General features: G+C 38.7%; 1 protein-coding gene across 6 annotated transcripts in view; it reads right to left on the bottom strand.

The window, feature by feature from the left end:
• Window positions 1-1,327: 1,327 nt before the first annotated feature.
• BDP1 (BDP1 general transcription factor IIIB subunit) overlaps window positions 1,328-25,785 on the bottom strand; it is a 53,381-nt gene continuing 28,923 nt past the window's right edge. For 4 of the 6 annotated variants that reach the window (XM_075725957.1, XM_075725959.1, XM_075725960.1 and 1 more), the window contains 17 exons: window positions 23,994-24,210; window positions 22,741-22,958; window positions 21,363-21,765; window positions 18,231-18,329; window positions 17,867-17,903; window positions 15,955-16,038; window positions 15,064-15,295; window positions 13,910-14,067; window positions 13,106-13,247; window positions 12,340-12,520; window positions 11,046-11,106; window positions 9,287-9,473; window positions 7,629-7,845; window positions 6,694-6,736; window positions 5,617-5,911; window positions 4,054-4,294; window positions 1,328-3,704 (listed from right to left, as the gene is read on the bottom strand). In XM_075725957.1, the coding sequence (XP_075582072.1) occupies window positions 3,576-3,704; window positions 4,054-4,294; window positions 5,617-5,911; window positions 6,694-6,736; window positions 7,629-7,845; window positions 9,287-9,473; window positions 11,046-11,106; window positions 12,340-12,520; window positions 13,106-13,247; window positions 13,910-14,067; window positions 15,064-15,295; window positions 15,955-16,038; window positions 17,867-17,903; window positions 18,231-18,329; window positions 21,363-21,765; window positions 22,741-22,958; window positions 23,994-24,210 (2,944 nt within the window). In that variant the 3' untranslated portion in view covers window positions 1,328-3,575. Of the gene's footprint in view, window positions 3,705-4,053; window positions 4,295-5,616; window positions 5,912-6,693; window positions 6,737-7,628; window positions 7,846-8,528; window positions 8,638-9,286; window positions 9,474-11,045; window positions 11,107-12,339; window positions 12,521-13,105; window positions 13,248-13,909; window positions 14,068-15,063; window positions 15,296-15,954; window positions 16,039-17,866; window positions 17,904-18,230; window positions 18,330-21,362; window positions 21,766-22,740; window positions 22,959-23,993; window positions 24,211-25,785 lie in introns of those variants that run through there. The other 2 variants (XM_075725961.1, XM_075725963.1) reach the window with 2 other exon arrangements.

Genomic DNA, 25,785 nt, shown 5'->3' with positions numbered 1-25,785 from the left:
GGGTCACAACAACCCCATGCAACACTACAGGCTTGGGGAAGAGTGGCTGGAAAGCTGCCTGGACGAAAAGGACCTGGGGGTGTTGGCTGACAGCCGGCTGAACACGAGCCAGCAGTGTGCCCAGGTGGCCAAGAAGGCCAACAGCATCCTGGCTTGTATGAGGAATAGTGTGGCCAGCAGGAGCAGGGAGGTGATTGTCCCCCTGTACTCGGCGCTGGTGAGGCCGCACCTGGAATACTGTGTCCAGTTTTGGGCCCCTCACTACAAGAAAGACATTGAGGTGCTGGAGCATGTCCAGAGAAGGGCAACGAAGCTGGTGAAGGGTCTGGAGCACAGGCCTTCTGAGGAGTGGCTGGGGGAACTGGGTTGTTTAGTCTGTAGAAGAGGAGGCTGAGGGGAGACCTTATAGCTCTCTACAACTACCTGAAAGGAGGTTGTAGTGAGGTGGCTGTTGGTCTCTTCTCCCAAGTAGTTAGCGATAGGACAAGAGGAAATGGGCTCAAGCTGTGCCAGGGGAGGTTTAGTGTGGATATTAGGAAAAATTTCTTCATGGAAAGGGTGGTCAAGCATTGGAAGAGGCTGCCCAGAGAGGTGGTGGAGTCACCATCCCTGGAAGTGTTCAAAAAATGGGTAGATGTGGCACTCTGGGACATGGTTTTGTGGGCATGGTGGTGTTGGGTTGATGGTTGGACTGATGATCTTAGAGGTCCTTTCCAACCTTAATGATTCCTAGTTTTTACTTTCATTATAAATAATACAGCCACCAAGTCAGGAAACATGGAATTGCTACTCTACCCTTAATTGGTTTACTGGTGGACTTGGTAGTGTTAGGTTAATGGTTAGACTGGATGATATTAAAGGTCTTTTCCAACCTAAACGATTCTATGATTCTTAAGGTTTTGCCTTCAACTGCAGAACTGCTGAGATGTGACAGTAATAGTGGCAGGTGTGGGTTTTTTTTTTTTTTAAATTCTAAGCTCTCTGCTTGAGTTGCTTCCCCATTTGAAAGCTTTGCTGTTTTCCAGCATTCTAGTTTTATTTTGTTTTTTAAACAAGGCTGTAGTATTTACAGAGAGAGAAGATTGGGAAGTCAGACACCAAGTAAATTAAGCTCTGTTCTAAAACAAAACCAAACAAGTGTATTCAAGTCTGTTACCTACCATACAAGCAGGCCTCTGTACTTCCCAGCATTCCAGCCAGAACTTCAGCCATTCATTCAGCCCACACTTTTGTTAACTTGCTATACCTACGAGCATTTAAAAACTGCAACTCATATTCTAAGAAATGGAAACACAGGTAATATAAAATAATTTATTCACATAATTTACATACAGAATATGACTACTTTCTTTGAAACAGAAAGCTTATATGCGATTATACAGGGTGTCAGACAACTCTACGCAAGCAGTGTTATGTCACATCTTTGTAAAAATGCTAAATAGGCATTGAGATTACACCAACCTTTTCTTACATCCTTCACTATTATAAAACTTTCATACACAAAACAGAACACAAAATTGTCCTATCTCTATTCAAATTAAATTTGTTCTTTAAAAAAAAAATCCTCTAACAAAGTGCATATGATTTCCTGCAGGGGAAAAAATGTGTTGCCCCAATTAACAAGGTAGATAAGGCACCTTAAATCTTGGTAATGAAATAGTTGTGGGTTTTTTTTCCTTGTAATATGAATGCAAGCTAAAATGTACACAACTAAATGTAGAATGGTTATCGCCTCAGAAAGTACTTAGGGCAATTATTTCATAGCCAATCCCCACAAATTTATTTTTAGGCTCTATCAGTGCAAGTGATTTAAACATGCCACATGTATCAGGAGCTAAACACTTGCATACATAAAATATCTACAAGATATACAGTACATGGAGCTTTATCTATAGATTAATCTATTTCATAATGTTTACAGTAAGACAATATTTGGATAAATATTTCAAGTTAAATGGATTAGGCAGAGCACAAGATACTGTCTGAACAGAAAATGGTGGTGGTGGTGGGTTTTTTGTTTTTTGGGAGGGGCGCAGAGAGGGGTTGACAGTATGCTTTCAAGTAAGTTACTTTACATTGGGACTGTTAGTCCCTTTTCCATCACCTCAAGAAGATACTGCTGCTAGCAACATCTGATTGACGGAGGCCCAATAATGTAGCAATTTGCAGTAACAGTAGCTTTTCTGTGTTTTTCCTTATTGACAAAATTTTAAAAGCTCCTTCAGAAGCCTCCCAGTAACCCCTGAAAAGGCAAACATTCTCAAACTTCATCAAGTATTTCAAAATTAACTAGATGCTTACATGAAAATATTTGCCAGTAAATGATTATCCAGTCCAAAGCTGAAGGCAGATTTCTTGAAAGCATAACAATACCATTTAAACATCAGTTTCACTTTCATAACAAATCATTTGTTTTGCAAAAGTACCTGCTGGTATTAAATTACAGGAGAAAAATTTAGACTACTTAAATCTACACACTCATTTTTGTGTAATAAGGAATTTCAGAATAAATATTGACTCTTTGAGTGACCACCTGACTTTGAGACTGTGTGAGCCTTGTTACCTCATCAAGACAACCTTTCTGATGAGGGACGTAAAAAGTTAGACTAAAATCTAAAGCTACACCAGCATTTTATAGCAAGTTACAGTACACGTAGACATGCAACATGAGGAAAACAATTCAAATTCAGCTGCTTCAAAGTAGCAAATCCTCAAAGAAACCACATTATATAATGATGGTTTAAATCCAATGTCTTTGTGCTACTTTGCGCAAGGGAAATGAAGTCAGCAGAGATACAAACACCAAGGAAAAGAAATGGTATCTATCCCCTTGTTTTCAATTTTAGAAGGAAATTAGCATTTATACTAGTAAACATTAACCTCTTCCTCCCACTCCAATAGGACAGTTGCAAAGATTAACATTGTGTAGCATCTTTTAGTAAATTGTGTTTTTCCCGTTGTTCTTGATACATTTTGAAGGAACTAAACTCATTTGGCTTTTCAGGTTAGGATCTTTTAGTTTATGTAATTAAAAACTCTTACAAAAATACATCATTTGGAGATGGTAATAAAAATACCTGCAGTGCTGAACGTATCTATATATTTACTACACTTCCAGTATTTGCACCCTGATCTACAGAGATTACACATAAAACTTTCATTCCTCCTTCTAACACACTAACATAACATACTTCACAAAAAGAAGTAGAGAACTTGTATAACCAGTACCACAAGCTTTAGCATTAAAATTCAAAGGGATATTTGTCACAAGATTAAGCATTTTTTCATTGCACTTTTCTGGAAGATAGTCATGCACCCATTATCAGCGCCTAAACAAGTGAAACTATAAGCCAGCAGCCGCTGGTCTGGTCCAATGACATCGACGTAGTGGTTCAGATGTCAAGATTTAAAAAGTATCCAGGTTACTTCAGAAGGAATCCGTTTCATCTCAATGGAATTTATTAACAACAGCTTGGCTGACAGTAAGTGTGGCATAATGAACATCACAACAAATCAGATACTCTTTTCCTGTTGCATTAAACCCTCAGATCCCAGGTTTTTATAAAGCCAATTTGCTATTCTGAATCATCCACTTCCATAAAGATATCACTGAAAAAATACTCAGAGATTCTGGTTGGTTCTTCTTCCTTCTCTTGATGTTTAGCACAAAGGGGTGGCTTTTCAGATGGCTCATTACTTGGAACCTAACAGAAAAAGAAAAGGCTGCTTTTAACAGTCTTAATCTCTGTGTGTGTGTATATATATATAAAAAAATATATATATATGCACTTGAGCTTCCAATTTAGATAAGAAGTTTAGACAAAAAATTCAGAGTTTACTGAAAAGGGGAAACAAGAATATACATGTGCAGAGAAAACACAACTTAGCTCCCTTAGAAGTTTCCTACGCATGCACAAGTCAGGATTTATTCACTGGAGTAAATATCTCTCTCAAAACATGAACACTGCATACCCACCTGCCCACTCCTGAAACAACCAATTCACTGTTCTTCATATCTCAGAAATGCAACGGCATTCAAAAGTAAACACATACCGTAACTGCAGCATCAGCAGCTACATTCTCATGCTCCACAGATGACGATGTGCTTGTAGAGAGAACGGAACAAGATTCCCTATCATCCTTAGTGGATGGAATGGGTTTTTTTAGACTTCGCTTTGGAGTCACAATCCGAGGCTTTTGGATCTTCCCTCTGTTCCCTTTGGTATCTTCTGCAGATTCAGAACTACTTTTTTTACAAATTAAAGATAAAAATCCCAATGGTTTTCGTCCACCCCTGTTCAAGACAAATACAGTCAGGATGTCATAGGATTGCTCCATAAAAGGAAGATAAACAGTATTACAGGAGTCCAATTCATTACAAAGGAAACAAATACGCACCTCTGAGATCTATGAAAATTCCAAGAAAAACACCCAGAAAGTCATTCTGAGACAGGTTTTTGTATTACTGAATATTCTGGCACAAGAGTTTTTCTAAGAGTTACAGAGACTCTTGACAATCTCCAACCCTGAGAACAGGAACCTACTATTTGCTACTAAACCGGAGCCTGTAACAAGCTACCAGATCTTCAGAAAGAGATTCCAAGAGGAATGGAGACATACTCCTAAAGAACAAACTGAAGAGAGCATCCTTCATGTAATCAACAGAAACAGAAACCTGATTCCCAAGGACAGGGCCACAGCAGACTCTCTTGAACACCAGAAAGAAGACTATTTGCTGCAGGGTTTCAGCCTATTAACAGCATCATACCTAGTACCAGTGAACTTACAGAAGTCACAGTGATGAGGGAGGTACAGAGAGTATATACTTTTCATGTTGTTAAGAATTTGCAATTTAGAAAGTAAACTTTAAGGCAAGGATTCTGATGTTAATGCATTACTACCCAATTGCTGTGGATGTCCCAGGTACAAATAACCAGTTTTAGTACTCACACAAGCATAATGAAAGAATAAACAACAGGATCAGAAGAGACCAGTGGAGCACCACAATCAAAATCAGTGAGTGCAAAAGCAATAGAAAGCAGGAACTCAAACACTTAGAACATTATAGAAAGGTATATTAAAAAAAAACCCCACAGTTAGATGGATAGATAAGAGGAATATCCTCTGACCTTTCAAGATTGAAACTCCTTTGGGGAAGTGACACATCTTAAGTTAGTCCTAAAAATGCAGGGTGCTGAGTACTACACCAGTAACAAATCTTACTGGCAGAAGGATAAAAATCAAAACAAGTGGATGGGTGTAAATATCACAGACTGAGCTGAGGAAAACAATAATTATCGTAAATCCGTACCATAGCCAACGGATGTTTGCCTCACAAGAGGCATCTGTCAGTGTCTAAATAGACACACCATAGGTCACTAGTGTCCCTTAGTCAATCTGCTCATTTAATGAATAAAGTAATTCAAATTTCAAAGCAGACAGTTTGATCCTTTCTAATTTGCTGAAGAGGATAGATACTGTAACTCTTAGCCATGTAGGTCAAACAATGGTACTGCCCTTCTTGTAATACTAAGTGGGAAAAGGATATAAAACCGTCAATACAGAAACAAGGTCTTTTTTACAGAAAAGGCTGACAAAATGTTATTGTATAAATACCTGAGTAATGGAGTTTTTGAAGATGATGCTAGGCTTCCAGTATGTTCCAACTGTCCAGATTCATGCACATCCCCCTGCTTTCCTTGTCCACTTATTTCTGCTTTTCTGTTAGAGGTTAATCTGGACATCACCTCCTCTTCCCGTTTGGATGCTGAATTCTCAAGTGGTGCTTTCCCTAAGTTCTCCAAAGTCTCAAGCTGGCTTCTCTCAGCTGGTGGTGACATAGACTCAGACACTAACACAGAGGTAAGTACTTTTTCCTTTGCTGAAGCCTCTGTTCTTTGAAAAGGATTCCCTGTAGAAAGAGTTGACAGTCATTCAAGGACTTCAGTGATAACACAACAGCCCAAAAGACATGTGTGATGTTAAGATGGCTTGCACCATTACAAGAGTAATTTTTTTTCTTTTTTTTTGTCATTTTCTTTTTTTAAGTCACCACTAAGAATTAAAAGTTCACAGTCTACTGTTGAAGTCTGTAAGATCTTACAGGTGTTATGGGGGAAAGCTCGAAAAGCTAGTAGAAGCGTGGTTTTACAGCATAACCCCTCCCCCCTCCTTTACAGCACACCACAGAACTTAGCCAAGTCATCTAGCTGTTTAAGCTTCCACAATTTCCCTTTAATGTCTTTTTCAGGGCCAAAAAATAGTTCTCCAAACCCTTCACAGGCTCAGATCACTGAAGACTGCATTGTCAGCAATTCTGCTTTCCCTCTAATTCTTCAAAGGCAGATTAAGCTTTCAAACAATTACATTGTGCATATATTTTTTTAAAAGACAAATACAACATAAAATAAAAATAAATTATTTTGGCATAGCATGGTTAAAATACCAGCTAATATGTTTGGTTATTAGCGCTCTCCAACAGGTAGAAATATTTGCTTAAGAGAAGATTCAAAGGTCCAAAAAATCCTCTGAAGTTTAGACTAGCTACAGAAATGTTTTTAGAACCATTATTAAATTAACAGCCAGTTATGTAATCCAACACACCTAGTTTATAGCAGGAAACACGGAATGGTGGTAGTAGGGTATTACTGGGAAAATTTTATTATACTTTGTTTTGAGTTTAAGTTTACCTACCAGAAACTATCATTGGAGCATTTGTGGATTTAATTGAATAACCCTGTATTTAAAAAAGAAAAAAAAAAAGAAGTTATTTCTCTACTTCTTTCAATATAGAAGAGAGAATAAAAGTTGATGAAGTCCTATCACACATGTACAGTTCTAAGAACAGGAGTGATACAGAAGACGACATCTTCAGTACAGTATCATTCATCACTTAACTCATTTCCTGAGCTGGCTTTTCAAGGTGTTCTTATGACAAATGACTCAAGACAAGTATGTCAAGATGAGAAGTCAAAGAAGGAAGAGGACTGTCATCCAGTCCTTCCTAGAAAAGCTCTCTGAATCATGTGGGGAATTATCACCCATTCCCTCACCCAGACACACTACACAATCTTAGCCTACTCACAAAAGTCAGCAGTAGTCACTGCCACAAGCTTTGGCATATTCTAAAAGCACAGAGCTGAAAACATGCTGGCCAGTTTTTATTTGCAGCTTGTTCGCTATGTTGAAAAACGGTAGGAATGTATCTACCACCTTCTTCATGTAACAGACACCATAAGGAATCATAACATTGTTCAGTGAACCTAGCCAGTCTGCCAGTCATCCAATATACATCCAGAGTTTCCCCTCCTACAATGTCATTGTAGGAAAAGCTGCGGTGAATGAACCAAGTACAACATATTGCCAGTCTGCCTACTAGGAAGCCTAATAAAAAAAATGGAGAGCCTACAGATTCTCCAAAAAATTAAAACTAAATCAACAGCCCAAAAACTGTTGTAAAGTTCAAAATAAAAAGCAATCTATGGGTGTTGATCTTCCTTTTCAGTTGTACAGGCAGTACATTTTTATTGTTTAACGATGTCACCTGCTTAAACATAATTAAAATGATCTACTGTGTGTTATGCATCTACACTATGCATAAAGACTCACTTACCAAATTACCACCTTACCTTATAAGCAGTTTCCAAGTTACCTTCCACTGCAACAGTAGACAGAGTTTTCTTGGCAGGAGGAAAATCATTCGCTTCAAGCTCAGCAGCTGACCTTTTTTGAGTTGTCCATAAATTTGGAATGGGCCCTGCTGATGCACTCTCTAGTTGTTTCGTTTCCATACTGCTGTTTGAAGGTGCAGCAAATTCATCAGCTGTAGTTGTCATGGATCCAATGCTGTTTATACATAAAGTCATTATTGTGACTGTACAAGAAGCCAAAGTTTACCTTGTATAACATTTCTGTATGGAAATTACACATGGATCTACAGTGATACTCTTTCTTGCTTAATGTCAATATTAACTTCAAATGTGCTACATATTACCAAGAAACATTTTGCTGCGCTATCTTGAGTTAGAAGATTGAGGTTTTCTAGTCATAATTGGATCTAGTTACTTTAGAAGCTGTTCTATTTGAACTCCATTTGATATTTTCATAAAATGTGAAAATTTGACAACTGATTAACTGCCCTAGAAAATCCTAAAATACAATATTATTTATATGCACAGTTGAATCTTCATCCCCATGCCCCCACAGCCTTCCACCACCCCCCACCAGGCATGACCTCAAAAGACAGCAAGACATCTAGGGAAGCAGCAGACACGAGGGAAATAGGGTAAAGAAGTAAGGGACAGTGAGACAGAAGATGTACCCTAACTCTGCCCGTCAGCAATTCTGTCTATCATCAGTAGTTCCACAGGAATTAGAATTCTTACATCGTGTAGCCAAAATTCACTCAAAGACCTATCCTTTCAATAACTAGGGAATGACATTAACATCTGATGTCACAGGGCAAGGTCCTCCATAATGATGTGGAATTGCATCACACCTCTAGTTATGATCTGAGGACTTACGTTAATATGGTAATACTTTTTTAACAACTTTGCAACACTTCCTATTCTTCAGAATGGTCTTTTTCCTTTGATGTTGGGTTTTTTCCTCCCAAACTGACCACGAGAATTAGTTCAACTGTAATGTTGAAACAACAATTTTGTTACATTGTATTGAGGAGTACTCCTTGTAAAAGAAACTCAAACCCTTTGTACTGCAGTACTGCAAGCCAATTATTATTCTGTTGAGTAATTAATTTGCTTGCTTTTTCAGCTCTTCTGCCTTTTGAACATGGCACAAACTCAAGAGAATGATATCTGAATTTATGTTGACTGTTTATCATGTTCTCCAGAAGACCATCTACACTAAAAATTTGGAAGAGCAATTAATAAACAGCTACTTTACAAAACTGTTAAATTACTGTAAAAATGCAAACATGCTTAGATTTTTCATTTCAATTACTTTTCATTCTAAGTATCCATGGCAGAATAGACTCAGGCTGGACAAATGACTTCTACTAAAAAGGAAGACTTGCTCTAAAGGATAAATCAGAATTAAGGTTCACACGAAAATCCCAGCTAACTAACAGTAACTTTAAACCACCGATGAGATCTTTCTCAAATCTGATTAGAGCCCTTTTCCCTTTCTTAATTCTCTGACCAGTCTGCCAAAATTATTTCCTCTTGCATTTCTTCTTTTGAGAAGTTCTAATCTGTAATGCACAAGGTTCCTAAAAAGGGTTTCACTTTGCTAAAAAAAAAAAATAAAATAAAAAAAAAAAAATTACCTCTTCACTTCAGTCACACTTGTTTCACTTGCATGTATTGGGCTGATAAGTATTGGGGCTGGTAGTAATGGTTCTGAAGTTTGTTCCAGCAAAGCAGATGCATCAAACTCTTTTGAGTCAGCTGGGATTTCCACCAATGTTAAAATGAATGTCTGTTCCTCCTCTGGACATCTATGATCATCATTCACTATGATAATTTTTTCAGGGAAATAAAGAAATAACAAAAATCTATTATTCAAGTTTGAAATTACACTGTTCTCTTCATGCCCTCCCTACCTTGAGTAATTCAATTTTTTAGGCACTCATTTCTCCATGGAAAAAAACACTGGGGATATTCTTGAGACAGTATGCTTCCTTTCTTCCTAGATAAGATATGCATCTTCACCCCCTGGAGCCTATTCATTGCAGTGGAGTCCTGATTACCATTCAGAATGAAGAATATTAAAAATGCCTGGTAGGGATGGAACTTTTAAAATGGGTGTTCTAGCATTAAAGAACAATTCACAGTTTAATTAAACTTGTGTAACGGTGGTCAAATGGCCCTCTCTCTTTAATTGCAACTGTCAGGTATTAAGAGTTACTTCTTTAAATGGCAGGAGTCTGCTGTTTTGCTGGTAAACACAAGGATTTTTTTCCCCTCACTGCGGACATGCAGAAGAGGACCCAAGAAGTATAGTCTTGAATTTAATAAATGAAAAATATAAATAATTTAATCAACAGATGGACATTAACAGATAACTGCCAACTGCCATCCATTAGAATGAATTTAAGGAGAGAACATTTGTAAAGTTTTCAAAAGATGGAAAACAGCAGTGCTGCTCCATTACTTAAGACAGCTCTCATTCCTGATGATATAAAGCTGCTGTTATTCCAACCTCAATTCACTTTGGTTCTTTATCCAATTAAAAATGATTTAAGATGCGCCATCCCAAGATCCTTGCAATAACACAGGCGTAACAACAGATGTCCAAGAAAAAGTATTAGCCCTATCTTTTTCACATGCTCAGGAGTTACAACTTTGGACCACAGCTTTCATGTAAAGTAAGTATTCTGGGCTTCTGACACAGTGATTTTTGCATACCTTAGACAAGTATTTGTTCCAAACCAGCTCCATTCCAATTAGGTTTAGGGAAAAGCAGCCATCACCTTCATACCTTTCATCACATCTAATCACTTAGGAGTTAATCTGCTGACTCACTACAGCTACAGAGGGAAGTCTGGTTGTTTTCTTCTTTTTTCTTCCCCTCTTCTCCTTTCTCCTCTGCTCCACACTTGCACAGTCCAGCCCTCCTACTCACACAACTCTTGACACTGGTATTCACTCGACAACTTCATGAGCCACTATAGTTCACTAAGCAGTGGAAAACTACACAGGTTCTCTCCCTCTGTCACATTCAATTTTTGATGGATAAGTGAGTCAGAGACTCATAAAAGGCTCTAACAACTGCTAAACCTAGCACAAGGTAAGCAGCAAGAGCTCACAGCAGGGTGGAGAGAGCAAGAAGCTTCCCTTCCACTGATATTTAAACTTAATGAAGTGCCATTCAAAAAGCTCCCAAGTCTAGTTTGTGTTAATGAAATGATGATAAGAGGCTAGGGAGGGGAATGGCACAGTGCTGTGGGTCATTATTTTTATTAATGAAATAGACTGATAATTCATGTCAATGAAAACATTTTAAATTTTTTTTATTCATCTTTGTGTAACTGCAAGATACACAAGTGTGGGCTTTTACTAACTTAGAATATTAGCACGTTATACCTGAAGTCTCTTCTGTGCTGCTTACACATTGTTGTCGAGCATCCTGAGCACAAGCTTCCTTCTAGAAATAACACATTTGAAAGTTAATAAACAAGTTAATAACAAGTTAATAAATCTGAGAAATAACTCTAGCAAACAGGAAAGAAACAAAGCATGTCAAACGCTGAAGAGCCAAAAAAAAAAAAAATCTAATGACATCATTATAATTGCATTTTGTCAGCTTTTACTTCTAGCTCTTCTAGGTTGAAGGATATTAGCCTGACAAGGACCAGAAACACTTGGGCAATATAAAATTCATATGCAGCTCATTGTCTGTATTGATTGTTTGTCAAAATAAATTTATATTTCCTACAGCACACCTCTGTCAGAGATGACTCACATAATAAATTGCTCAGTGACACTAAGAACACAAATTCCCCCAACCATTACAAAACCACTGAGTGCCAAAGAAAAACACCAAGCTCTGCAACTGATCTATCCTTTCCCTTTTATGGCATGTACCTTTGCTAAAACCAGGAATACTCCACTGCAGGTTGCCTCTTCTCACACTCTCTGCCAATCCTGTAAGACCCAAATCATTCTTGTACCTTGTTCTAACAAGAGATCAGCCTTGACACATCAACAGGTTGTACTGGGAAAACAAGCTACTACCCATCAGCTGTTCCACTGTAACTATATGTACAGTGATCTCAGGCAACACTAGAAAACCTGAGGGTACTGAGAATGAACCTTTCTCTCATGAAGAAATAAGATACTTCTTGTTTATACTGGAACAGGGATACACAAACCACTGCATAGAAATGGATGTAAAAGACATACTGTTTGTCCATGATAATACGCATGTAAAACTCTTCATTGAGTTTTGAAATAAATGGGAAAGAGTATAGCAAAGGATGAACTTTGTTCTAAGCAAAGCAAATGAAGGTGAAAATGAAAATGCTGCGTCCAACAGTGACATTTTAACTTAATTTTAATTTAAACAAATGTAACAGTAAGAGGTCAGACTGAATGAAATCGTAGGTAACTTCTATCAAAACTCTTCAAAGAAATTGCTCAAAGTTTTGCTAATATATTGATCACTTATTGCTGAAATGCTATAAACTGAGGCTTGCAAAGATTAAGTTTGTCTGAAAGATTAAGATTGGTTATGCCTTTGCAAAAAAAGAAAGTTTCATTCACCAGCTGAAGTACCAGGTCTTTAAAATGGGTGAGTACATTTGCACTGAAAACCTCCTCCTTTACAGAATTTCAGAAACTGGGCAATTCTAGACTGTAATTAAATTAAGTTCTTTACCTGAGTAAAGTTGATTGTGCATATATTGTGTTCAGGGGGACAAGGATTTTGCTCAGGAAGTCCATCCACAGAACTTTGATTTGGATGATCCTCTAGTACAAGGTGACATTTTTCAGGTTTTGGTGATGCAGTTACAGGTCTTAAATCTCCTGAATTTCCACAAGCATCTCTCATCTCTGTTCTGCAAAGTATATAGTTAATCTAGTTAATTTGAAACCAACTGAAGATATCGTGCACATGGGGTAAATTCTGTATAATTTTTTAATCTGAAGCTTATGTAGTTACAGGAAACAGGTCACCTGTTTAAAAACTACATCTTTCTACTAAGCAAAATGCATAATCTTTGAATAAGTCTACATTAAGTATTTCAAGAAAAAGCCTCCCTAACACCACTAATTGAGACTTTACTACTAAAAGCATGACAAAGCAAGAAGCCATACAAGCTCATTAACATTTCCAAACTGATCAACTTCTTAGCACTTCCTTTCAGACACAGTTTCATAGGAGACAATTAAGCAGCAAAGTGAGTACTAAGTTCCGAAACAGCAAACATAGGTTAATATTTTACCTCCAAAAGCTGTAGGACAACATGCAAGAGAGAAAAGCCTTAAAAATAAGTCTAAACTGTACACTTAACATGCATAAGCATGCACAATATTGGTAACCACACTGTTTCTATCACAGACGCATGCTACACGTGCATTTCAGCTGCATATTTTAAGAGACTTTAGGAATAAAGTTAATATTAACTGATGATTCTTCCTACCTCTCAGTTTTGTCTACTTGCTTGGTAAGTTCCACACTTCTAGTTGCAAAATCATGAAGAACTGAGGAATCATCTGCAGTTGGTCTGACCTGTTCTAGTTCTACCTTCTGCATTTCTGCAGTACCTCTCAGGGTTGTAGACTCTAGGGTATGTAAGAGTAAAAATTAAAACAGTTTTTTGTGTGTGTGCATGTGTGTATATATATGCACATTATTTTTTACACATAAGCTTTTGTATATTGAAATGTGTATATATGTAGATGTGTACATATAAACACACTACAAAATTATTAACAATTTTGCTGTATATGTACACGTGTCTTATATAAATGAGACATATACACATATCTCACCTTGCCTTTGGCGTGTTGTGCATTTTGCCAGTGATAGGAAGATAATTAAGAGTCTGAAGACCACCTTTTTTTGTAATTACTTTAAGAATACCAAAACAGTATATCTCGCCTTCTGGATTTAATAGAAGGGAAAAACAGTAATACTAGAAAAAAGTACACTGTATTGTACTGCATTTCTGTAATCGGCAGTCCAGTAATTTAAAGGCTTTCCAGGTAATTTAAGACCTGCACAGAAAAACTGCTATTCAGATTTCATTTAATTTTATATTGAAAGGTATACTCATGTGTAAGACTATACCATAAATGGATGCCCTACATTACAGTGGTGATGCACCACCTGTGAACATGAACAGAAAGTGAAGACTATGTTCAGATTAGTTTCATTTCATAAAGAGATGTGAATCCATCAGAAGAAACCATTTTCAGAAACCTAGGATAAGAAACATGCTTACCACTTTGCACTTGCTCTAGTTCTTCCACAAATACATTTGTATTAAGTGACTTCTGAGTTACGTTTTCATTGGACCTCAATACTCCAAAGTCTGGTTCAGGCTTCAGGAGTCCACCTCTTGTCAATCTCACACTATTCACCGCAGGTAAAGAGCTATCACTGCAAGTAAATAGGAAAAAATGCCATCAATATAGTACTTGATTTTTGACAGTTAGTTGTGAGATGAAATTAGTATTTCCAGCAAAGATCACTGTGCAGAGATAATAGAGATGGAATAGATGAGACAATGAAGATCTGAAATACAGGCTGGAGCTGGGAGAGGAGACAGAAGACTATTTGGCAGAACAAAAACCAAAAATCATCTGGGAATCAGAACAGGCAGGTATACTGCAAACTAGGATGTTCCCTACCTACAGAAAAAAATGAAAAATTGAAATATTTAAAAAACATGAGAAGATCAGAAATCTAACACTGATCACATGGTAGTAAGTTCTGGTTAACAATGTAATAAAAGAACTGCTGGACTTAAAGTATCTTTGATTATAATTTTTCTGGAGTACAATCTGATAGTTTGTTCAAGCAATCAACAAGTTAAAATAGTCCTTCAAATAATACAACATGATCACCAGCAGATTTTTTCTGAAAAGGTGTTCCATCAAGCTGTTTCAACATTCACAAATGCTTGAACAAAATTAAAAACCATGAAGCATTAAAAACCATAATGATAGAAGATCAACTGGTTCCTTGCCATCCGTTTGCTCTAAGTCTTTGATCTACATCCCACAGCAGCAATGACACTTAAGCAATTTCCTTGGCCTGACTAGCTGTAAAGTACTTTGGAAAAATGAGCTTGGTAATTAACAGTGATCCAAACTAAGTTTGAATATTCTTTTCTCCCTCACCAGAGTAAACTTAACTTCAGGAGTGAAGAACAAGTTTTACATCCCCCAAATTATACACCAACATCTCATAAAAGTCATAAGAAAGAGACAAGAGGGGGTTTCCAGATTACGTACCAAATTACATAAACTGAGAAACCTGTGCTAAAGCAAGACTGCTTGCAATTCAATAAAAATGGCAGAAAGAACCTAGCAAAAGTAACCAGTGTCAGAGGATCTCTCTCCCTAAAGAAAATGAAGTAGTAATTAATTTAACCTGGTATCTGTAGCATTTTTCTCAAAATATTCTTCGACACCTATTCTTGTGCCAGTCCTTTGATCCTCTACATCAATGTTGTTTCCATCCTCAGAAGGGACCAGCTCCTTGGTAGCAGTGTCTGAAGAAAGTAAATACTGACTAGGACTTCTGTTTTGTTTGGAGTAGGTGTGGGTTACAAGGCTATTGGCCATTTCCAACTCATCTTGAGCAGGTAACATATGTGTCCATTCTGATTAAAAGAACAGAGTAGAAAAGCATAATTTAAGACTCATGTTTGGCATGTACATAAAGCTGTTTTACAGGTGTTCAACTTCAAACCTCATTTAACAAAGGCTGCACTCTCCAAAGATGCAAATTCAAATCCCAGGTGAATGCAGTCCTAAGATAACACTTTTGATAGTAAGAATGCAGAAACTAACATTCAACCAATGAAAGCAGATAATAAATTCCAAATAAAAGTATATAAAAAACTCCACTAGAGCTAGGTAATCTCAGGCTGTAGCTAGTTAGGTGGAAAAAGCTATGCTTCAGGCTAAAGGCCTGAAAAGACCTCTAATAGTTACGGTCATTTAAGCCCGATTCCTTTCTTTTGTCCAATTCATGGGACCAGATAATTCAAACATATCCTTCCCCAAACAGGTCTAAGAAACATCTTTCTAGCACAGTGACACAGCTAGCAGTATCCAGTAAGGTGCCTTACTTTTTCCAGCCAAACTGCATTGCCTAGTCTCCCTATGCATTACAATTCATCAGGACTAAAAGCATAAAAGACTCTTGACCTCCTGCTATGCAGCAGTGTGTGGAAGAGCTTTGCTGCCACTGCTCCATCCCTCCTTTGGTGGACCCAGAAAGTACAAGCAAGGCTTTGTCCCATGAATCAGATCATACCTTCATTGCTTGTTTTTAACTGGAACATTGGATCACCCATTGCAAGTAAAGTCATGGCAGCTTCAGCACTTCCATCATTAATTCCTGCAAAGTCGTTAAAAGTGATGTTAAGTCACAAGCACATTACCCAGAAATCCAATTATCCTTATTCAAAAAGCATTTGACGCTATCATCAATATAGTGAAGGACGTATTTTTTTAAATTGTTGCCATTCGTGGATCACGATGGTTGCAGACAGACAGTGATTCTCATCCGCTAAATTCAAACTATTGTAAAAACACTGAGCAGCAACATTATTCCATTTAATGGTGTACTGGGTACAGGCAGCAAGGTGTTGGCAGCAGAGAGGGCTGCCCTGGACACAGCTGGTTCCAACTGACCCCCGCAGGACACAGGTGAGCCTGTCAGCCAAGATGGTGGCACCTTTGGGAAACATATTTACGAAAGAGGAAAATGTTGCACAGCAGTGAAGAGTGAGGGGAAAACTATCAGAAACAACCCTGAAAACACCAAGGTTGGTAAGGAACGAGCAGGAGGAGGTACTCCATGTGTGGGAGCAGAGATTCCCCTGTAACCTATGGAGGAAAAGTAGATATTCCCTGAAGAAATTGCACCCTGTAGAGGACCCGCAGTGGAGCAGACTTATCCTGAAGGACTGTACCACACAGGAAAGACCCCACGCTGGAGCAGTTTGTGAAGGACTGTATCCCATGGGAAGGACTCCCCACTGGAGCAGGGGAAGAGCATGATGAGGAAGAAGCAGCAGAGATGAAGTATTAGGAACTGACTGCAACCCCCATTCCCTGTCCCCCTGAGCTGCTTAGGGAGAGGAGGCAGAGGAGTGGGAAATGAAGGTGTGAAGTTGAGCCTAAGAAGGTGGGGAGGGGAAGGTGGTTTAGTTTTTGTCTTTGTTTCTCACCATCCTACTCTATTTTATTTGGCAATAGATTAAATTAGTTTTCCCCAAGTTGAGTCTGTTTTGGTAGGTGATCTCCTTATCTCTATCTCAACCCAGGACCTTTTCCTTTTTATTTTCTCCCCTCAGCCTGTTGGGGAGGAGTGGGTGAGCAGCTGGGTGGGCATCTCTCAGCTGGCCAAGGTCAACCCACCACAAATGGAAAAGAAAGAGGTAACAGTTTAATCACAGAAATCCACAACCTATAGTGTTGATCCATATCCCAGTTTAGACTCCCAATTCCTAATCTCTACCCAGAATACATCCCTTTGCCTGTCACTAGCTGGTCATATCAGACAAAACATTTCCATCCTTCAAAGCTATTGTAATGAAATAAATTGAAAGAACAAAGTAGGCTTCCCCTCCTTCAACTAAGACAGTAGCCCACTCGTTTCCAGTGCTTCCTAGGAATATGTATTGAGAATGTATTTAAAAGTGAAAGCTACTCTAAACATTAATAGATCCATAACAGTTGGTAAGATATCTCACATGGAAAGAATATCTGCTTCTGGAAGACTGGGATCACAGTCTGTCACACATGCTATTTTGCCAGTTTAGAATGTTAAAGTTGGAGACCGTAGAGATGACCAAGCTATGAATCTGCCCTATGAATCTTTGCATCACTCAGCCACACATCAAGCAAGCTGCCAAGTAAGCACTTGCAAAGCTTCCTCTTCTCCCAGTACAACTAACCACAACATAGGAAAGTGATAGACAGGACACACAAAGGGCACATTCTGACCCTGGGAAACAGAATCTTGCAATGCTTGTTCCCCCTACCTGATAGAGAACAGTAAGAAAGAAAATGGTTTAAATCTTCTCCAAAACATAAACGTCCAGTACCTCATTAGCAGGCTTTTTTATAAGATACATAAACCTCCAAACTTCCAGCAAGAATAACTACATATTAGTAGCAAGTTAACGGGAAAGATATGAACAAGATTGTTTCGTATCTACCTTTGTCCACCTCTGGGTTTTCATGTATGGTTGTTTCCTTAAATAAAAAGAAAAACAATATCAAAGTTCTATATAAAACGAGTCCACAATTTTAATTTAATGCTTACGGGTAAAGTCTCTGCCCAAAGGTTACCCTGCCTTTGAAAGGGTATTTTAAAGGCTGACAATATTTACTTACATAGTTTTGCCACAGCTGTGTCCCTCATATATATGTGGGACGGGTAAGAATCTATTAAGCTATACTGTTACAAGCAGAAATGGCAAACAGACACTGCCCACATAGTTTTGTATGTACTATGAAACGAACAAACAAAAACCCCAAACAAACAAAAAAGGACATTCTTACAGTTGTTGAGGTGCTTACCTTTTCCTCCTTCTGCACCACTGGCTGGACAGATGCATGAGAAAGACTTTCAACATCAGCAGCCACCTGCACATCCGGTATATTCACAGATATTTCCAGCTGTAAAAATAAAATTTTAAAAGTATTTCAGTTCATCAGCCCCAAAAGAAAATCTGTCAAATGCAAATTTTTATAAACCACATACTTAACCGCATCTTGAACATTTAGTGGGATCCTTCCCAAAAATCATGTCTTATACTACATACCTTCTGATTTCATCCTGTATGAAGAGGAGGCAGAACTAGTGGTGCTCCTTGTAACTAACTTGAAGCATCCAACAACCCAAGACCTTGTTTCTAATTGCTTATTACTCCAAACTAAGTTATGCAGCTAAGATCTTTCATGGTGGCTGTTTAACTAACAAAACCTATTTCAGGTTTCACACTTTTCCTGCTTTTTAAGTCTTCAGAAAAGAAAAAGAGTTCAGCCTTTTTCCAAAATAAGACTAGGGAATACACACAGACCCCCACACACAGACAGACACCCACCCACCATTCTACCTATAATTTTTTTTTTCTTCTTCCTTAACACTGTCTTTTCACAGAGAACTTCAAATTTTTAACATTTTCAGAAATGAGGACTTGAAATTTGGCAGAAAAGGTTACAATATTTCCACTGAAGTTCTTATGAAAAACACTGCTCAATCTGGGTAGCTTTCAAAGGCTTGCATTTTTACAGATACTTTCCACTGATCTATTTAAATTTGACAACAGCTGAGTCCTCAGGTATCTAACCACATCCCTTACTAGTACTTATGGCTCCTGTGTGTTAAACCAGGAAACATGGTCTTCATCCCCACACGTAATATGTTCCACATCTTTGAAATGAAGGAATTCAGCAAAAATTTCCATGCAACAACTTTCCTGTCCATTATTGTTCTAGAGAGTCTCCCTTGGTGTTTTGACTGAGCTTTAAGTTCTCTTGCTGTTTCACTCAGAGAAAGAAAGCGTGATTAATTCAGGAGACAAAAAAAGCAGGATTTCAATGGGAGAAGAGAGGAAGATGACTAGTAGTAGTAGTAAGCAAAAAGAACTGAAGTGAATGGAAAGAAGTAGTGATGAAGATCTGAGGCATGAATGGAACAGGTTGGATAAACAGATTTGGAACAAAGTGAAAAGAAAGAAAGAAAAAAAAAAGACTGTGAAGACACATCACTAAGATAAGACAGGCTAGAAAGGACGAAAAAAAAGCAGAGAAGTCATGTTGAATGATAGGGCAAAAAAAATAGCAAAATGTCTAAACCTTTGAGGACAATCTCCTTCAAGACTTTAAACAGAGTCCACTGTTCCCAAACGTCAGTTTTGTGAAGTTCCCCCATGACAAAAAAGTATGCCATTTCCTCTCTAGTGACTGGTCTTAGTAGATATGATACCAAGTCTTGCTACAGTCTTACAGTCTCAAGTTTTATTCTGGTCTAAGAATACAATTAAAACATAGGCCTGCACTCTAGGCTTAAAGTTTCCACTCTACAGATGGTCCATGGAAGAATTAAAACTTACAGCTTTTGAAAAAAAAATTGACAAAGATGCAGATGGTCTCTCATTGACAGTAGCAGGGACTGAGGCCCATGGATCTGCCCATGCCAGACAGAGCAGGAACATCCCTGAATGGACTGCAGCCCATGGAGGACCCATGCTGGAGCACAGGCAAGGAGCAGAGTCCATTGCAACATCAAACTCTACAGCCTGAACCAAAGGGACAAGGGCTGGAGATTTTAATGGATATATGATTAAACTTTTTTTAGCCCATTACTTGAGTTGCATGCTATAGTAAGTACTATAGCAAGAACAACATGAAACAAGGGAAGACAAGCCTCACAAGAAACCAGGCAAGTGCAGTAGTGACCAACCTGAGCTGGCTTTGGCACCCACAACACGCTGCCTCTCCTGAGCAACATGTAATACATGGAGCCCAAGGCATGGACCAAATAACTCACAGGACATTTGATGGACATTTTAAGGGGGTGACCCACAGACCAAGGAATGTATCTTATGTATATATCAAAGGACAGGAAGAGAAGTTGTGGGTAATAAGGATGTACTGGATAGTGTAGGCCCTAAGCATGATACAGATGGTATGGAATAAAGGGTGAAGATTGTACTGGGTGTAGCTGGGATTAAGTTAATTTTCTTCATAGCAGCCCACATAGTGCTGTGTTTTGGATTTATGACTACAGTGTTGATAACACACCAGCATTTTTGCTATTGCTGAACAGTTCTTGCACAATGTGAAAGCTTTTGTTTTCCCACTCTTTGCCCCAGCAAGTAGGCTGGGGGTGGGTAAGAGGTCAGGAGAGCACACAACTGTGATAGCTGACCCAAACTGAACAAAGGGATGTTCCATACCATATGATGTCGTGCTCAGCAATGAAAGCTCAGGGAAAGGAGGAGAAAGAGGAAGGCGTTTGTGGTTATGGCATTTGCCTTCCAGAGTAACTCTTATGCAGGCTGAGGACCTGCTTTCCAGGAAGTGCCCTGACAATGGAAAGTAGTAAATAAATTCCTTATTTTGCTTTGCTTTCACATGCAGCTTTTGCTTCACCCATTGAACTGTCTTTATATCAATCCATAAGTCTTCTTACCTTCTTTCTATTTTCTCCTTGACCCACAGGAATGGGGAGTGAGAAATCAGCCCTGTGTGTGCCTGGCTGCTGGTCAGGGTCAGCCCACCTCAGAGTTAAAAGTTTCTTGGTGAGGGGGCCACCTCATACAGAAACATCTCCCTCATTTCCTAACATTGTATGTAATGTAATACAGTAATGTAAAATTGAAAGGCTCCATTTGTTCCATCTTGGGCCTCAAAATACGTAGTAAGTGTGGTACTCTGCACCTACATTCAATCCCAATAAATAAACTGGTGAGCACCCTCCAGACCTATATACAGTTTGTAAACACAGCTGGACCTTAGACCGATGTAGTATTTTGTTCAAAATCAAGTACATGTGCCAAGTAACATTCCGGCTACTCTCAACACTGTTCTTAATGAATTAAACTGAACTGCAGTAAAATCCAAGTACTCAGAGATGCAGTTAGAGTAAAAGCTGTTTAAACAATCAAAACAAAAGTACATATGCAGAACCCAGCTACATGATACCTCCTCCATGGTTTCCTCTATCTGAACAGGAATAGGTTTTGGAGATCGAAGACCTATAGGAACAAACACTGGAGCTTTGTTTACTTCTTCTGGTGCAAAGCTTTCATCTTCATCATCAGGCTCAAAGTCATCTGCCTCCTCCTCCTCCTCCTCCTCCTCCTCCTCTTGAGAAGCCCGAAGGGTCACCAAGGTTGTCTTTGAACTTCTGTACTCCTTCCCAGATTTCTTTCTATGTGTAGTTTTCAAACTTTTGCCTCTAGCAACACTCAGTTTAACTTCTTGCCTTTGATTGCCCTTCTCGCTGCAATCAGCCCCACATTCAGAGGTAGAAGCAGCCGCAGTTCTTAGCTCCAAGACACGTTTTGTCAGCGCTATCCGTTTTGATGACCTTCTGGACTGCCTTCTAAAATACAGAACAAAAGCATGTTTAAAAAAAATGAAGTCCAAGGCATTCCAAAAAAAAAGGGATATCAAATCAAAACAAACTCAATGAATAAAAAAGGATCATTGTGACCAACAATACAATCTACTTACTTCCTAACATATAGTGACAAAAAAGCATCTGCACACCATTTAATCAGAAATTCTAATTTCTTCATGTATGCACAAAGTACTGATTGTAAATGTCTATTAAGCAATTTCAGTGTTGGAAAGCTGCACAATTAAATTTACAAGATACAGAATTCTTTGATTAGAAAAGGATGAATTAATTTTAATTCTGAGGGACATGGAAGTCACATGCTTTTTACGTCATGGGATATTTCCAGTTCTCTTTTGCTAAAGCTGTACTAGGAGCCTCAAACTATGACACTTTAGTAAGACTAATGTCTAGAAACTAGAACTGTTAGATGATAACTAATTATCTGCTCCAGTTTCTCAGACAGCAATCTCTTCAATAATCAGCTGCTTACTGTTTCCCTCCTCAAAGTGATGGGCACTACTACTTTGGGTACCAAAAGTAATTCCAAACATCCTCCAAGAAACATCCTCCTTGGTAAACTGGTGGGGAGGGGAAACAAAGAGCAGCACAGCACACTTCCAGCATGGAGTTTCTGTTTAGGTTAATCCCACAATCCCTGTAGCCCCAATATGGGTACTTAGTCGTCCACCCCCCTTTAAAATCAGGAATTCCTGTTGAAACCAAACGTGGGATGGGTTGGTGGGAGTGCTGGCTGTGTTCATTTTACGAGAGTGCAGGCACGGTAAGAGACATAGGGGTATCTGCATGCATCTGGTGGAGTTCAGATGGAAGACAGAAGGACTGACACCCTGCATGTGCTCACATAACACACTGCAGAACTACGGCTAATAATTAAATTTTAAAAACAAAAGCCAAAACCAATCAGTTGAGCTTACAAGCCAGAATTAGTTGTTTTACCTTGTGAGATTATCTGATTTTTTTTCCTGACAGGTAGAAAGCTGAGAATCATCATCTTGTTCTACTTGACTCTCACTCTCTGATGATATCTCTGGAGACTGAAGTCTAGTATCCTGCCTGATTCTTTTACAAGATGGTTCTTCAGCAGAGTCTGTAAAATTGTGTTTTCTTCTAGCCTCTGAGAAGGATGCAGCTTCCACTGTATTACTGGAGTTTTGCTGAACAGAGGAGACAATTACTACCATATTAACTGGTTTTGGTGACAAAAAGATTTAAAGAGCTAAGTTTGAGGTTCTTGAAAACATGTCCAGCTGTCATCTCTATTAGCTTAGGACATTTTTGCCCATTTTCTTTAATTTTGGGCTCTATAGCAGAACGGTCATTAGACGGTATTATCTACGATGCCTGAGTTCCCAGAGCTGCGGCTAGTTAATAGACCAAGGCCATGCTCAACTTATTAAGAGCAGCAACTCTTCAGAAGCTGGAAAGATGAATAATTTTCTAAAACTACCTATTAATTTGAAGAACAATTTGAAGGAAGGAAAAAAATTTTTTTTTCTGCCCTGGAAACAAACTAGGAAGAAAAAACTGCCACAGTTTACAAAACAGCATTTAAATATTATTCAAAACACACACACAGAGAAACATATTCCAGAACATAAAAAACATCAGTAAGCACAGTTCTGTCAACTATGAATGCTTGGCTAAAACAATATGTTAACTGAAAGACTGCAGTGATCCATCTAGAAAATAAGGAACACCAGATAAACTTGATTCAGGTATCACAACTTCAGACAGAGAAGGAACTAGTCTGGGCTAGGCCAGGCCCGTTCAGCAAATTTAAGTAGAGGAAGGTCTGAACTTTGTTCACATACATTTCAACTTATAAGTATACTTACATGGATTTTAGGTAGTATCTGATGTTAGACCACTGCTTTAATTTCCACTGTTCAATGAGCAACAGACACTAAATTAATTGGTAACAGTGTCAGCATGTTTTTATGATAATGCAGACTTCTGACCATATAAACTGTAAAACTTAAGACAACAGTGTACATTAAATATTTCCAGTTTTTAGATTCTAAATCCATCTATTCAGCATGATTTCCAGTAGTGAATTAAAAAAAAAAGAAAGAAAGAATCACATTAACCTTTCACAGCCATATACTGGATTCTGTGTCATCTATGGTTCTAAGAATTTAAACACAAGAATTGAGGTATAAATTGGCTCAAAACATATGATCAGCACCTACCATCGATACACTTGTTTTTTCTAACACCAAACACACTTCTGCATTTCTACTTTCAGTGTTGTCCTCTTCTCTGTTTTCACCTTCTTCAGGATAATCTCTTTTTCTAGTAACTCTCATCAGGTTTGGCCTTTGGTTCCAGAGGGGTTCCCTCGCTTGATGCAAAGGTTTTGTATCACTCCTTGTACTTTCTTCTCCAGAACTTAATTTATCATTGGACCTATAAAAATATTTTTCAACTTTTACTTCTCGGGAAAATTCACTCTACAAGCTTGGTTTACTATCAAATATTTAGTACTTCCAGCTAGAAATGAACTGCATTTTTATTTAGTTAGTTGGTGAAGTTTAAAAAAAAAAATAAAGGAAGTAAAAAACAATGCAAAAAGGAGGTAATTGGCTTTTCTGCTGTAGTGGACCTTTCCAATTACTTTTGGAAAAATCTTTTGGAAGGAGAACAACATTAAAAAGTCAGGTAGAGCAGAAAGTTTCAGCTATACCACCATAGGTCCCAAAAATTAAGCAACCACAGGAACATTATATTCATTAATTCCAGTGCTCAAGGTACTACTGCTTTTAAACAGGATGAAGTTATTACATCTGTTCACACACATTCAGATCAGTAAGACAGAAATCTTGGGCTTTTAAAGGCACGTCTTGGGAAAGGGCAAGAAAGAGGATCCAGGGAACTACAGGCCAGTCAGCTTCACCTCAGTACCTGGCAAAGTGATGAAACAACTAATCCTGGAAACCACTTCTAGACACATGAAAAACAAGAAGGTGACTTGGAGTAGTCAGCATGGATTCACAATGGGGAAGCCACGCTTAACCAACTTGATAACCTTTTACAATGAAATGACTGGCTTGATAGACAAAGGGAGAGCAGTAGATAGTGTCTACCTTGACTTCAGGAAGGCTTCTAACGTTATCTCTCTTAACATCCTCATAGAGGAGCTGATGAAATATGGGCTGGATGAGCAGACAAGGAAGTGCACTAAAAACTCACTGAATGACCAGGCTCAGAGCTTGGTGATTAGTGGCACAAAGTCTAGTTGGAGGCCAGGAACTAGGAGTGTACCCTGTGGGTCAATACTGTGTCCAATCCTGTTGACATCATCATTAATGATCCAGATGATGGGGCAGGGTGTACCCTCAGCAAGTTTACAGATGACTGAGAGGAGTGGCTGATACACCAGAGGGTCATGTGGCCAACCAGAGGGACCTGAACAGGCTGGATAAATGGGCTGACGGGAACCTCTTGAAGTTCAACAGTGGGAAGTGCAAAGTCCTGCACCTAGGGAGGAACCACCCCAGGCACCAGTATATGCTGGGGGCCACCCAGATGGAAAGCAGCTTGGCAGAAAAGGACCCGGGCACCCTGGTGGACAGAAAGATGAACATGAGCCAGAAATGTGGCCTGTCAGCAAAGAAAGCTAATGGTACCCTGAGCTGCATTAGAAGAAGCGTTGCCAGCAGGTTGAGGGAGGTGATCCTTCCCCCTCTTATTCAGCACTGGTGAGGCCACACCCAGACTACTCTACTGGAGTGCCCAGAACTGGTCACAAGAGACACATGGACATAGTGGATAGAGTCCAGCAAAGGGCTATCAAAGGTGAGCAGACAGAAGCATCTCTCCTACGATGAACAGCTGAAAAGACCAGGGACAGTTCAGCCTGGAGAAAGAGAAGGCTTGCTGGGAGAGAATAGGGAAATATCATCAATGTGTATAAACACCTGAAGGGAACGTGTAAAGATAGACAGAGCAGTGCCCAGTGACAAGACAAGAGGCAATGGGCAC

The sequence above is a fragment of the Pelecanus crispus genome, chromosome Z (genome assembly GCF_030463565.1).
Source record: "Pelecanus crispus isolate bPelCri1 chromosome Z, bPelCri1.pri, whole genome shotgun sequence".
NCBI lineage: Eukaryota > Metazoa > Chordata > Aves > Pelecaniformes > Pelecanidae > Pelecanus > Pelecanus crispus.
The sequence above is the reverse complement of the archived record's forward strand: the minus strand, read 5'-3'. Positions and strand labels throughout refer to the sequence as shown.